General features: G+C 43.3%; 1 protein-coding gene across 5 annotated transcripts in view; it reads right to left on the bottom strand.

The window, feature by feature from the left end:
- LOC132887217 (rho guanine nucleotide exchange factor 4-like) overlaps nucleotides 1–15,516 on the bottom strand; it is a 267,768-nt gene that overhangs the window by 126,317 nt on the left and 125,935 nt on the right. For 3 of the 5 annotated variants that reach the window (XM_060922700.1, XM_060922701.1, XM_060922702.1), the window contains one exon: nucleotides 11,961–12,084. The exons of 1 other annotated variant lie outside the window; for it this stretch is intronic. In XM_060922700.1, coding sequence (XP_060778683.1) covers nucleotides 11,961–12,084 — 124 coding nt within the window. Of the gene's footprint in view, nucleotides 1–6,332; nucleotides 6,605–11,960; nucleotides 12,085–15,516 lie in introns of those variants that run through there. One more of the 5 variants, XM_060922703.1, reaches the window with a different exon arrangement.

Raw genomic sequence — 15,516 nt, 5'->3', positions numbered from 1 at the left:
ATCTGATTTGTAGTCAAATGGATAATGGTTACAGATGAATATGTTCTGTAGCATGCTACACAGCTCACACCAGTGGATGATGATGATGATGATGATGAGTAAAAACAGCAGGCTTACTTAACAGGGCAGGATTAAGAGGCATTCAGGGTTTCTGGTCAAATCCCTGGCCTCTATGACAGAATATGACATCATTGTTATCTCGGGTGGTTGAGTCAGCAGCTCTGTGTTTTGGTGGGAAACCTCTCATCATAGTGGCATGAGTCATAACATACTACACTCTACAGAGGCAAAAAAAAAGTGTGTCAGGGTTAGCACAGTGTGAAGGGAAAGCGAGCACATTAGCAAATTATGTGAAAGGTGATGGAATACCAATAGCAGCACTAAATGATTGGCGTAAATAAGTAATAATATGGGTTTTATTCATGGAGCAGAATGAGGATGAGGATGAGGGGAGGGACTCAGCTGTTAAACCATATTAACGCTTGAGGTCCGACCCTGGCCTCTATTATAAGATCATTTATATTGTAGTAGTTTAAGCTAGCAGCCCACCAAAACCTGCCCCAATCAGATTATCCCTCACATGTCATCTCTCTTCAATCTCTAGATGGGTTTCCATTACAGTGATCGTCAAAACTTTGATGCGATATTAAAGTTTTTTGAAATTCACGTTTCCATGACTTTTTTTTTGCAATTTCAAATTGCACATTAAGCAGGTTATTGGAAACATGACTACTATCAGTCAATATGTTTTTTTTTTAATATATATACTGTATCTGTATTGTGCTTGGGGTTACTGTCCGTCTACAGAGACCCAGTATTTCATCTTACTTGTTTGGGTCAGCAATGAAAATTGAGCTGAATTTAGCACTCGATTCCCAGCACAGCACAACACAACACAACCCTGACCCTAAACTCTGACCCCTTTCAAAAAGTCAAACACCAAGACCACAAACACTAAAACCAATCCAATGGGATTTCGTGAGTAGGATTGTATCATCAGGAAGCATATGCCTGCTCCTGAGGCTCGATGTGACAGTGACTCACCACTAACGAGCCATGAGTATGGTGTAGGAGAACGGCATGCTGCAGGGTTTATAACGAGTGTGTGCTCATGGATGACAGAGCGACCAATATTGTGAGAAAGAGCAGGGAAAGGAACATTTTTACTGCATATGGTATACATACAAGAACTTTCTGGACCAGAGAAAGGAAAAAAATTGAGTTGTATTAGGGTTTTTTTTTTTTTCAGTCATTGGCAGGTTGTGTGGAGTTTGGTTCTGGCTCAAAATCAGCACCAACAGAAAGTACTGGAACTCCAGGGTTCTGGTACCAGGAACCAGACAACATGTTGACGAAACGAAGGTAGCTATGTCTATGAAGATCTACATGGATTAGAGTCTCATAACTGGCATGAATGTAGATGAAAAAAAGGATTTATATTCTCCAATTTGTAATCCAGCTTTGAAATATTAAGTCAAGTCAAGTTTATTTGTATAGCGCTTTTAACAATAAACATTGTCGCAAAGCAGCTTTACAGAATTTGAACGACTTGAAATATGAGCTAATTTTATCCCTAATCTATCCCCAATGATGAAGCCTGTGGTGATGGTGGCAAGGAAAAACTCCCTCAGACGACATGAGGAAGAAACCTCGAGAGGAACCAGACTCAAAAGGGAACCCATCCTCATCTGGGCAACAACAGACAGCCTGACTATAACATTAACAGTCCTAACATAAAGTCAGCTTCGTTGATGCTATAAACCCCCACCGACAGAAACCCGAGCGCAAAACCGTTCACGACAACCGCAGTCCCAAAGTCAGCAAGTCAACTGCAGTCCTAAAGTCAGCAAGTCAACTGCAGTCCCCAGCCACAAAAGCACCACTGCAAGAGTCCAGAGTGTCCTCCAGGCGTGACCCCCAACTGTCCACATGGAGTCGCCCTCCACAGGACCGATGCAATGAGACTCCAACCAGACACAGGACACCAGGATGGATCAGGCAGGTCCGAGGAGCAGAAGAGGTCAGCATCTCGATCCCAGGACCGACATGGTCCATATTAGAGTGCATTAGGTTACAGTTTCATTGAGTTTCACATGTTCTCCCTGTGAGTTGAAGGTCTCCTCCAATCTTTCTCCAATCTTAAATCATCCCAGTAGATAAACTGGATACACCAAATTCACCATAGTTGTGATTTTAATAACTAATGCTCTCATTTAAAAAAAAAATATTAATATAGTATTAAGTGAGGGGCAGCACGGTGGTGTAGTGGTTAGCGCTGTCACCTCACAGCAAGAAGGTCCGGATTCGAGCCCCGTGGCCGGCGAGGGCCTTTCTGTGCAGAGTTTGCATGTTCTCCCCGTGTCCGCGTGGGTTTCCTCCGGGTGCTCCGGTTTCCCCCACAGTCCAAAGACATGCAGGTTAGGTTAACTGGTGACTCTAAATTGACCGTAGGGGTGAATGTGAGTGTGAATGGTTGTCTGTGTCTATGTGTCAGCCCTGTGATGACCTGGCGACTTGTCCAGGGTGTACCCCGCCTTTCGCCCGTAGTCAGCTGGGATAGGCTCCAGCTTGCCTGCGACCCTGTAGAACAGGATAAAGCAGCTACAGATAATGAGATGAGATGAGTATTAAGTGATTAAACATCAGTTGAAAGAAGTTCATGTTCCATACAGTCCATGAAAAAGCATAAAGCATGCTCCTAAACACACAGAGAGCGTGAATGAGGTTTGTTGTCTTTGTGAATGGAGCTTGATTGCTTCCATCTCGGTATGTCTGGTTTCTCTCAGTGGTTCCTGCACATCCTCAGTGAGCACACACGCTCATTACAGTGGCGTGTTTACCACACCGTGAGTTTCAACACACTCTTCAACCGGCAGTGTTACAAAACAGCAATAGAAAGAGAGCCAGAAAAAGAGCTGACGCCTTAATCAGCAGATCCTGAGGTTAAGCAGATGCTGGCTCACAGGTCAGGAGTCAAAGTGTGACTCTATGACAGTGCAGGACCTTCATCCTCGTCTTTTCGTTCACACTGTGCAATAATCAATGCCTGATATCGAACCAGAGAAGTCTCCGAAAAGACATTGCATGAACCTGTATGTATTTATCATCATTTGATCTATGTAATTAAGTCTACCTTGCTTCTGTCACCATGACGATGTTGGAGCAAAGGAAGCGAATGTGAGATGAGTGTTTAAGTTCCAGAGAGAGAGAGAGAGAGAGATCACACCCTGGACTAACACGGTTGGACATGCTGCATCAACACAACCATAAACACACGCTGAGATCACTGAAGCAACAGATGCTCACAGCCAGTTATTCATAAATCTAATCAAATGCATATCTAATCTCCATGGAATTCACATGCTTCATCAACAGGACACATGTGGACGCATGCAGGGTATCGGTATATAGTATGTTGGTGGTTTAAATATGAAGATGGTCTGGAAAATCAGCATCTGCCTCTTTTACACACACTGAATAATCTCATTTGTCATGTTTATGAAGCATTGTAAATGTTTTATAAGCATGTAAACATAAAAACACTGATATATTCCTCTATGCAAATGTTGACGTTGAATATGCATTTAGATCTTTGAATATTTTATCAAGCAGAATCACAGATTGCACTATATGCTTGCAATACCATTTACATTACTAGTATTAAGCCAAATAAACTCTACTCATCTACAATATATGGTCAAAAGTATGTGGACACCCGACCATCACACCCATATGTGCCCATTCCAAAACCATGGGCATTAACAGAGATGTATTCTCACTCTGCTGTTATAAAAAGCTCCACTCTGAGGTCTGGGACAGCTTTCCACTAGATTTTGGGGCGTGGCTGTAGGGATTTGTGTTCATTAGTGAGATCAGGTACTGAGGTTAGGATGTTGAGGTTGAGGATGCTCCAGTTCCAGTTCATCCCAAGGGTGTTGAGTGGGGTTGAGTTCAGTCAGGGCTCGGTGCAGGACACTCGAGTTCTTCACTCCAACCTTCACACACCATGTCTTCATGGAGCTCGCTTTGTGCACAGGTTTGGATCTCTTAGTTCCAGTGAAGGGAAACTGTAACTCTACAGCATACCGAGACATTCTATACAATTGTGCATTTCAGACTTTATGACAACAGTTTGGTGAAGAACCACATGGGTGTGATGGCGGGGTGCACATACTTTTGAACATATAGCGTTTGTACATGGGTAGGTATCATAAGTATCAATCCTTAAATACACTTCTATCCATAACAGGTATAATTTCAGCCAATCAAAAACCAGAAAGCTAAAGGAACTAACCAACAGCATATTTATGTGATTTATAAGGCTAGATCTTCTTCTTCTTCTTCTGCCTTCAGTTGTGACAGTTGGCGAATAACATATTGTAAACTGATCCATCCATCAATTAATCTAATCATCTACTGTTACAGAGAGCCATGAAGCATCAATTCATCCATCCATCCATTCAAAAAAAAAAATCAATCCCTCTCCAATTCCATGGAGAAAATCCTAAAGCATTGATCCCTCCATTCATCCATCAATTCAGAGAACCATGAATCATTCCTCCATCCATCCTTAGAACTATAAAGCATTAGTCCATCCATCCATTAATATATTTATCTACCATTACAGAGAACCATCAAGCTAAAAATCCCTCCATATGTCTCATGTGGAGAACCGCATAACATCAATCCCACTATTCATCTCAAGAACCACAAATCATTATTCCCACAAACCATCAATCCTTCCATCACTGTATCATTTCAGAAAACCACAAAACCTCACTCTATCCATCCTTGCAGCCATCCATCAAGAGCCCCATAAAGGATCAATCCCTCCATCCATTTAGAGAACTATGAAACATCAATCTCTCCATCAATCCAGAGAACCACAAAGCACTAATTCCACCATTCATGCAGAGAACCAGAAAGTATTGATCCCTCCATCCAGTCATCTTTTCAGAGTAGAAAAACATCAATCCCCCATCCATCCTGACAATCACAACGCATTAATCTCTCCATACATTAAAACTACAAAGTATCAATCCCTCCATCCATCCATCAAGAGCCTCAAAAAGCATCAATCCCTCCATCCATCCAGACAACCACAATGTATTAATTTCTGCATACATTCAGAAAACTACAAAGTATCAATCCCCTTCCATCCATCCATCAAGATCCCCTAAAAGGATCAGCCCCTCCATCCATCCTGACAACCACAATGCATTAATCTCTCCATACAGTCAGAGAACTACAAATGATCCGTCCATCCATTCATCCCCATTCATCCATCCATCCAAGAGCCCCAAAAAGCATCAATCCCTCCCTCCATCCAGACAACCACAATACATTAATCTCTGCATACATTCAGAGAACTACAAAGTATCAATCCTTGTCTCTCCATCCATCAAGATCCCCCCCAAAGCATCAATCCCCATCCATCCTGACAACCACAATGTATTAATCTCTCCATACATTTAGAGGACTACAAAGTATAAATCCCTCCCTCCATCCCTCCCTCCATCCCTCCATCCATCCAAGAGCCCCCAAAACATCAATCCCCCATCCATCCTGACAACCACAATGCATTAATCTCTCCATACATTCAGAGAACTACAAAGTATAAATCCCTCCATCCATCCATCCATCCATCCATCCATCCATCCATCCATCCATCCATCCATCCATCCATCCATAGAGCCCCAAAAAGCATCAACCCCTCCATCCATCCATCCATCCATCCATCCATCCAGAAAACCACAATGCATTAATTTCTGCATACATTCAGAAAACTATAATCAATCCCCTTCCCTCCATCCATCAAGATCCCCCAAAAGCATCAGTCCCTCCATCCATCCTGATAACCACAATGCATTAATCTCTCCATACATTCAGAGAACTACAAAGTATAAATCCATCCATCCATCCATCAATAGCCCCAAAAAACATCAATCCCCCATCCATCCTGACAACCACAATACATTAATCTCTCCATACATTCAGAGAACTACAAAGTGTCAATCCATCCATCCATCCATCCATCCATCCATATACTTATAATTGTGCATACAACAATTTTGGACAATAAAAATACAAGAGTCATTCAGAGAACAACACCAAACTATATCACCATTAACAAGTTATTGTAATAATAATAATAATAATAATAATAATAATAATAATAATCTGAATTCAACCATCTACTCCTCCATCCATCCATCATGCTGAATAATAAACAGGAAAGCAATGACACCATCCATATGAGCATTATTACTGTGAATCAAGTTTTTGGACTATGAAAAAATTTAGTAGTGATATATCTGTAGCTTTGATCTTACCCGTGGTGGAGTGAAGGCTCTCAAGGCTCCAATATCGGGATAAGATGCCCCTCAGGGTTCCACCATACCCAGTGTAAGTTCCAGGCCCGAGACTGGCATCCGAGTCCGATCCAGGTGACAAGCCTGAACTGCCACTGCTACTGCCACAGCTACCCCCGGGCAGGGGCACGGAGCCCTCAGCGCCGCCCTGCTGGGTGCGCATGGCAGCGCACAAGCATACACCCTCGTCTGCTGTGATCTCAACAGAAGCGCAGAGTGTGTGAGTGTGTGTTTGTGAGGAAGTGCTAGCTGATACTGCTGCCTGGTCACTAGCAACAGCCTTTCTGCTGGAGGATCTGCAGCTCCTCCTCCTCTCTCTCTCTCTCTCTCTCTCTCTCTCTGTCACTTCTTTCCCATAGCAGCACACCATTCATCAGTGGGGGGCTCTAAGGGGGAACTTGGGAGATGAAAATATGCCACTAATAGCATTAGAGCGGCACTGAAAGCAGCTCATTTCACCCTTCACTTGTTTTCCCTCTCTCTCTTTTCCTCTCTCCATCTCTCTCTTCTGCTGAAACCTGGCAGTAATGGATTAAGCCCTGGAGCTTTGCCCAGTGTCACTCAGGAAACTATAATGATGGGATTTCCTGCCTGTCTGTCTGTCCATACCCAGTCCACTTTATGGTATCGCTTTATGGCGCTGCTGCTTATGATTAAAGATGGATGGAGCTCGTATATACTAACGTACACAAACACACACTGTATACAGTCCACGCATATTATATGATGCAAGCTAGAAATGTGATCTAATATCATCCCAGTCCTTTTCCTCCCAGCGCTGGGTATTAATATCTCTCATAAACTGCAGCTGTAGATTGTTGGGCGGCTAACTGTCTGAACGGAGATTCTCTCAAGCCTCCTACACACTTGATAGAGGATACTCCCTGTGTACCAAAACAAAATGTATTCGCTTGCTCTGAAGCGAGGCATTGTTAAAAATAAATATATAAAATAAATCCAAACTGCCATCTTGTTTTGGTTTTTGGTTTGGTTTATTTATGGATATAGGAAGACATACATCAAGATCCCCCAAAAGCATCAGTCCCTCCATCCATCCAGACAAGCACAATGGATTAACCTCTCCATACATTCAGAGAACTACAAAGTAGTAGTTGTTTATTTTTTTTTAGATCAACCATGCAGGATCCAAGAACACATGTACAATTTAGCTACAACCATTCCATAATATGAGGCATGAGGAGAAGCTAATTCATTCAATCGTTTTTATGTCCTGGTGAGGATCCAGGGTCTGTCCTGGGAACACTGGCCATGAGTTAGGAATACACCCTGAATGGGATGCTAGTCCATGCACACCTTCACACCGAGGGGCAGTTTAGCATACACAATCAACCAACTTGCTCATGTTCCTGGGAGGTGAGGTGGGAGGAAACCCAGGCAAATGGGGGGAGAACGTTCACAGAAGCTCCATGCAGACCATAACTCGAGCTAAAGATTGAACTGAGGACCTTGGAGCTATGAAGCACTATTCACTGTATCATGATGCCACCATCCATCCATCCATCCATCCATCCATCCATCCATCCATTATCTGTAGCCGCTTTATCCTGTTCTACAGGGTCGCAGGCAAGCTGGAGCCTATCCCAGCTGACTACGGGCGAAAGGCGGGGTACACCCTGGACAAGTCGCCAGGTCATCACAGGGCTGATACATAGACACAGACAACCATTCACACTCACATTCACACCTACGGTCAATTTAGAGTCACCAGTTAACCTAACCTGCATGTCTTTGGACTGTGGGGGAAACCGGAGCACCCGGAGAAAACCCACACGGACACGGGGAGAACATGCAAACTCCATACAGTAAGGCCCTCGCCGGCCACGGGGCTCGAACCTGGACCTTCTTGCTGTGACAGTGCTAACCACGACACCACCGTGCTGCCATGATACCATGAGTAGAAGCTAAAGGCCCGGTCCCACTGCACTTACAGATGCAAAGAGGATGTAAAACGTAAAAAAATCTTTGCCATCCGTTGGAAAAGGCTATGCATCTGTTGTGTACTCATTGCATACGTGCTTCATACGCTCTATCCATCGAGCATCCGTCCACTGTGATTTCATCCACACTAAAAGTTTTGAGCTGCACAAAACTTTTAGAACGGATGAACTTTCCGCCGTGTACGATGTAAATCCACGACATATACGAGCAACAAACATTCTATGTCCGTTATCATCCGTTAAACGTCTGCTGTATCCTCTCTGCATCCTCTGGGCATCCTCGCAACTCACATCCACTGCTGCTGAAAACGGAAAGAGGGAGGAAAGATAAGGTACATGAAACGTCTATTCGTCGTTAGTAGCACGGAAATAGAAAGGATGTAAGCGTATGCATCTCGTATATAAAGTATTCAAAACGGACAAAGCGTTTATATCTGGGATGTATCTCGTATATTTAGGATGTCTGGAGTATGTCTAGAGTATGTAGAAGGACACCTAGCGCAGTGAACGGTCTGCATCCGATATACATCCGCGCAACATCCCCTTTGTTTCCGTTAGGCGTACGTGATGCATCCCCTTCATCCGCTATGCATCCGCTCTTTCTGCTATGCGTCCGCTTCTCAGTTATCACCGGTAATCCCTTCAGAGCTGTCATCCACTTCCATCCGCTAGGCTTCCTATGAACATGCGTTTAACATCCCCGCTATATACTACCCACGACCGTTCTTTTCCGTTCTGTTTTCGCAAATTTTTGCCAATTTTGTCCATTTCTGGAGCGGATGAAAACGGATAGAGCCACCCCCGAAATTTTGCTCGTCCGCTGTGTCCTTTTTGCATACGTTTTGTGTCCATCGGCCAGTGGGACCGGGCCTTAACAGAAGCTAGCTAGATAATGATAGATCCCAGTCTTACATATCTTATCGCTAAAAGTCTCAGTGATGTCCAGCAGCACACTCATGATGTTAATTTAATCTTAAAAAGAAGGAAAGGAAAACACTGGGCAAGCTAAAATAATTAATGCTAAACACTTATTTTTATGTCATCCTGAAACATCACTCAGATTAGCGATTCAATACCTATAAACAATTATCCTCAAATAATTCTTGCTAGCTAACAATCGAGTGTTGAAGTGCTTATGACTTGTTCAGTATTCAGTGTTCAGGATTTGCATTCTTGAAAAGTTTATAAAGAGATCATAGTATTAAACACACAGGCATCAAGCACCCACCACTGGGAAGGCAGCCACAAGTCTCTTCCCTCAGTACAATAAAAACAAATTGATCTAATTACAGAGATGACATCTGGCGCGACAGGTCTGACCTCACTCTCAGGATCAGTGTGATCAGTCGAGTGTGTAGATGCACAGGACACCGTTTGTGTGCTAATATGAGATGGACCGTCCATGCTACTGAATATATTACTGTCTATATGTTTCAGAATCTTTTTTATATATAGGTAACTCAAGACCGAGTTGCCCATACGCTTGATTAGATGAATGTGCCAGTCCCCGGGGACATCGAGAGAGAGAGAGAGAGAGAGAGAGAGAGAGAGAGAGACATGTTGTCTGCATAAGAGCTACAAGATCAAATTTCCACAACTAATCAATCTGTGTAATGCGTTCCAGGGACAATTCTCCTGTCTTGCTTTAACTTTCAGATAAAGAGACAAACTCCAGACACATCAGCTGTCCATAGCTTGATGGAACATGACACGTTCTCATAAGGAGGAAGTACAGTAGGCAGGGTTTAGACGTCCGCTGTTGCCCACTGCAAAATAAAAGGGTCTTTACTGCACACTGAGTTTAGGCTTAGACTAGAGTTTATGTCATGCAAGGCTTTACCACAGCTCCGCTGCCTCCTGCTGGCAGTCTGTCATCATTACAATAACACTGGCTCCGAAACAGAGTGGTGAAACAGAAAGGTGGTGTTGCAAAGATCTGGATAAGGGACGAACTGACAGTATGGGGATAAACAATCAATCTGAAGCAGTTGCGTTTTGTTTCACAGTTGTCACTTCACTTTACCACATTTGACTGCTGCCAAAGACTTCTCCTTTTAACTTGAAACAAAGAACAAATGCAAGCAGCTCTGTTCAATTGGCTATAAACTTTCCATATTTGTGGTTGATTTTTTTTTTATTAGCAGAAATATTTACATAAATTAATGTGACTGGATACAATAAGATGTACAGTATTCTAAAATGCACAATGGCCCCTGCTTACACTAAGGTCACACATTACCGGTTGGTCTGTGAGAACCATACCGACTAGTGGCCTAGTGGTAGCGTGTCCGCCTCTCTCGGGAGATTGTGAGTTCTATTCACGGTCGGATCATACCAAAGACCATCATAAAAATGGTACCTACTGCCATACAGATGTGCATGGGGAGTTAAACTCTTGTGGTTACCAGAGGACTAGCCCCCCACTGTAACCCTAGCTATGCGAGAGGCCGAGGGCTATGGAAACGGAGATCGGCACCGCCACATACAGGTTGGGCCTGGTTAGTACTTGAGTGGGAGACTGCCTAGGAATACCAGGTACTGTAAGGCGTGGGAAGGACTTTGACTTGACTGTGAGAACCATGGCTGGGGCTACGGTGGTCATTCTGGCAGATTTTGGAGGTGATCCGTTGCATAAATTTGGGTGGAGTAAATATGCAAATGAAGCCACAGTAGCCATGACATATAGCAATGGAAGAAGGCGGTAAAACCCATGGTGGCATATAGCAACGTATGGCCTTACAGCATTGACGGCAATGTGTACAGTTTTCATGGCTGCAGTAAGGCATAGCTATAGCAACACGGAATAAGCCACGCCCCCTTAGGCAAACTTTTCACTTTCTGCAGAATGTTGTCCCGTGAACATTTTGAGCTCAGTGGTTGCGACGGAACGCTATGGTAACCCCTGGTAGCCCACATAAGCCTCACGTATGCCTAAAGGATGCTCATTGATACCTTTACAGTTGCGATGGATGAATTCATCTGGCACTTGACCCACAGCAACTCTCAACACAACCAAACTTTCCGGGGATGGAATCCACGCTCTCCTGGTTGTCAAGGTAGCTCCCCGGCTCTCCTGTATTCCAGTGGAAGGGCCTGGAACATGTGCTGGTTAACCCCTGGAAGGCCCAAAATCATCTTCCAGTGTTTACTGTGAAGTGATTCTGGCTGTATAAGCCCAAGGCAGTTGAAAACTGGAGTAGGTGGACGAGGTCTTTTTTGTACTTTGTTCATTAGTTCCGCTACAGTCTATTTCAAATTCCTTGGTTGATCCTGTGAAATAATTTGGGTCCTCACAAACACTACAGTTCACCAGTTAGCAACCACTGACTTGCTTGGCTAATGCATTTATCCCAAATTTAGCTAAGCAGTTGAGCACTTGAGGTACGACTTCAGGCCTGAGACTTGAGTTCACAACTTTTTGAGCACAAACACCACACAATCTCAACACTGGCCATTACCAAAACAAGCATAATTTTAACCTTACATACCTGGACATATCCATATTTGGACAACCAGTCACATACACCAGAAGAAAAGGACATAATACCAACTCAGAGAAGATGATAAGGTCTCAGTAATGCTTCAAAAATGAGCACAAGCAGCCATCAAAAGACTAAGCCTTAGTACTCACCAGGAGAGGACATGCGTCGTCTCCAGCCGAGGCAGTCCAGACCAATGGGGGTGCTGTGAGAGAAGCTTCGGAGTGGCATTCCAGGAAACACTTTCAGTGCACATAGAGACAGCCGCGTCCTCACCTGGAGGAATTACGGATTGTAATCCTTATCCTTATCCTAATCATACAGATCTTAATAAAAAGTATAATTCCCAAACCAGCCTGTGGTGATTTCGACCCTGCTTGGATTGATCAGCTACCAGCTCCAAAACTCAAGCCAAACTAAATCAGGGCTTTGAACCGGTTCAAGGAACGAAAACCGGGAACTTTTTCTATTTCACATGGAACAGAAACGAAACCAGAAACTTTATTTTTTATGTTCCGGAACAGAAACGCTTATTAAAAATAATGGTAACCGGTTAATACCGGTTTTTATTTCGTTCCTCAAAGTTTCTGTAGCCTACAAATAGTCATTCTTCTCCTGCGCAAGTTTCTATAACCCGCTGGGGGTCACTTCCTGTGTGACGTTCGCTGACTGAATGGAGAGAGCGGGAAGGTGGACTACTATCACATCTCCATTACTGAGTGTCTGAGCAAAGAAGAGCCTGAACGTTGCAACCTCCCTATTGGCTGTTTGTAAAAATGTATCAGTTGTTGCCCCTCCCACGGGAATCATCGCGGGCTCGAGAGACGAGACCTGACGAGTTAGTTCGTTGGTAGCAGAACAAAATGTCTGGACACAAATCGGGTTTTCAGAAAAGGAAAGAAAATAAACGGAGGGTCGAAAATACAAAAAAGGAGGCAGAAAATGCAAAACGAGTTTTAAGGTAGGACAAATGGTTAGTTTTCTGAGGCAGCCCGCCGTGGCTGCCTGCAGGCTGATTTATTATAGCCCATTTAGTTAAAATAGTTGATATAAAATGTTTATAGTTATAGTTATGTGATGGTTGTCCTGATTTAGACTGGTGTTTTTTTTGGGGGGGTTGCGCGATGTTGCACCCGGGCCCAGATTAGGGCAGAACCGGCCCTGGCTACATTTCAGGTGTAGTTTGTTTTATGTATGTATGTACTTGCATAGATGTGTACTTGGTCTTCCAATATGGCGCCTAACAAAATCTCGCGGCGCGGTGACGTCATGCGGTAGCCCTCTATAGGGCCTGACTAGCCTTTGGTAACACACTAAACAAATTATCTTTCATTTTTGGCACTTTTTCTGTTTGTGTAGATGGGAAGACATACTGAGAATCCAAATCGCCAACATTTGAAATAATAATTGTTTGAATTATTTCTTGTCTTATTTAATGAAGGTTGTAATAGAATTAGCCTACATTTGGCTTAAGCTGGATGAGACAGAGACATAATTTTATAGCCATTTGTTAAACAGCTGACAGGGAACGTAATTAACCGTTCCGGGAACAAAATTTTTTGTTCTAACCGGTTCGGGAACGTCTATTTAATGGTGGAACCCAAAACCGGAAACGTTAAAATTCCGTTTCTGTTCGGAACGAACCAATAGGAAAAAAATTCCGGTTCAAAGCCCTGAACTAAATAATCATTACTAATGCAATATCATTGTTGAGTTGCTTTTATTAACATGGCATAACAGTGAGGCATCTAGAAATATGCAAACGCTTATTTAGACATTTATTAATTTAGATGAGTAATAAAGAAGTTGAGAAATAACCTGCCAATTGGCAAAGATGGTCAAATCGACTCAAATTTTATTGGTCACACACAACCATACACAGTGCAACATGCAGTGTAGAAGAAGAAACCTTTATTTGTCACATGCACACTCAAGCAGTGAGATTCATCCTCTGCATTTAACCCATCTGGGGCAGTGAACACACATACCGTACACACACACATAGCAGTGGGCAGCCACACTACAGCGCCTGGGGAGCAGTTAGGGGTTAGGTACCTTGCTCAAGGGCACTTCAGCCCAAGGCCGCCCCATGTTAATCAGCAGGACTGTGGGGGGAAACTGGAGCATCCGGAGGAAACCCACGCAGACAACATGCAAACTCCACACAGAAAGGCCTCCGCCAGCCGCTGGGCTCAAACCCAGAACCTTCTTGCTGTGAGGCAACAATGCTAACCACTACACCACCGTGCCATAATGCTTTCTTTGACTGTCTAGTATTGGAATTTACATAAAACAGAATTTAGCTACAAAGAAATAAAGAAAGAAGCATATAAATATAAAAGATATAAAAGACAAACTGAAAAAAAACTGGTATAAAGTGCAGATATGTGCAGCTGTACAGTGCTGCTTGAAAGTTTGTGAACCCTTTAGAATTTTCTATATTTCTGCATAAATATGATCTAAAACATCATCAGATTTTCACACAAGTCCTAAAAGTAGATAAAGAGAACCCAGTTAAACAAATGAGACAAAAATATTATACTTGGTCATTTATTTATTGAGGAAAATGATCCAATATTACATATCTGTGAGTGGCAAAAGTATGTGTGAACTTCTAGGATTAGCAGTTAATTTGAAGGTGAAATTAGAGTCAGGTGTTTTCAATCAGTGGGATGACAATCAGGTGTGAGTGGGCACCCTGTTTTATTTAAAGAACAGGGATCTATCAAAGTCTCATCTTCACAACACATGTTTGTGGAAGTGTATCATGGCACGAACAAAGGAGATTTCTGAGGACCTCAGAAAAAGCGTTGTTGAGGCTCATCAGGTTGGAAAAGGTTACAAAACCATCTCTAAAGAGTTTGGACTCCATCAATCCACAGTCAGACAGATTGTGTACAAATGGAGGAAATTCAAGACCATTGTTACCCTCCCCAGGAGTGGTCGACCAACAAAGATCACTCCAAGAGCAAGGCGTGTAATAGTCGGCGAGGTCACAAAGGACCCCAGGGTAAATTCTAAGCAGCTGAAGGCCTCTCTCACATTGGCTAATGTTAATGTTCATGAGTCCACCATCAGGAGAACACTGAACAACAATGGTGTGCATGGCAGGGTTGCAAGGAGAAAGCCACTGCTCTCCAAAAAGAACATTGCTGCCCATCTGCAGTTTGCTAAAGATCACGTGGACAAGCCAGAAGGCTACTGGAAAAATGTTTTGTGGATGGATGAGACCAAAATAGAACTTTTTGGTTTAAATGAGAAGTGTTATGTTTGGAGAAAGGAAAACACTGCATTCCAGCATAAGAACCTTATCCCATCTGTGAAACATGGTGGTGGTTGTATCATGGTTTGGGCCTGTTTTGCTGCATCTGGGCCAGGACGGCTTGCCATCATTGATGGAACAATGAATTCTGAATTATACCAGCGAATTCTAAAGGAAAATGTCAGGACATCTGTCCATGAACTGAATCTCAAGAGAAGGTGGGTCATGCAGCAAGACAACAACCCTAAGCACACAAGTCGTTCTACCAAAGAATGGTTAAAGAAGAATAAAGTTAATGTTTTGGAATGGCCAAGTCAAAGTCCTGACCTTAATCCAATGGAAATGTTGTGGAAGGATCTGAAGCGAGCAGTTCATGTGAGGAAACCCACCAACATCCCAGAGTTGAAGCTGTTCTGTACGGAGGAATGGGCTAAAATTCCTCCAAG

The sequence above is a fragment of the Neoarius graeffei genome, chromosome 5, assembly GCF_027579695.1.
Source record: "Neoarius graeffei isolate fNeoGra1 chromosome 5, fNeoGra1.pri, whole genome shotgun sequence".
Classification (NCBI taxonomy): domain Eukaryota; kingdom Metazoa; phylum Chordata; class Actinopteri; order Siluriformes; family Ariidae; genus Neoarius; species Neoarius graeffei.
The sequence above is the reverse complement of the archived record's forward strand: the minus strand, read 5'-3'. Positions and strand labels throughout refer to the sequence as shown.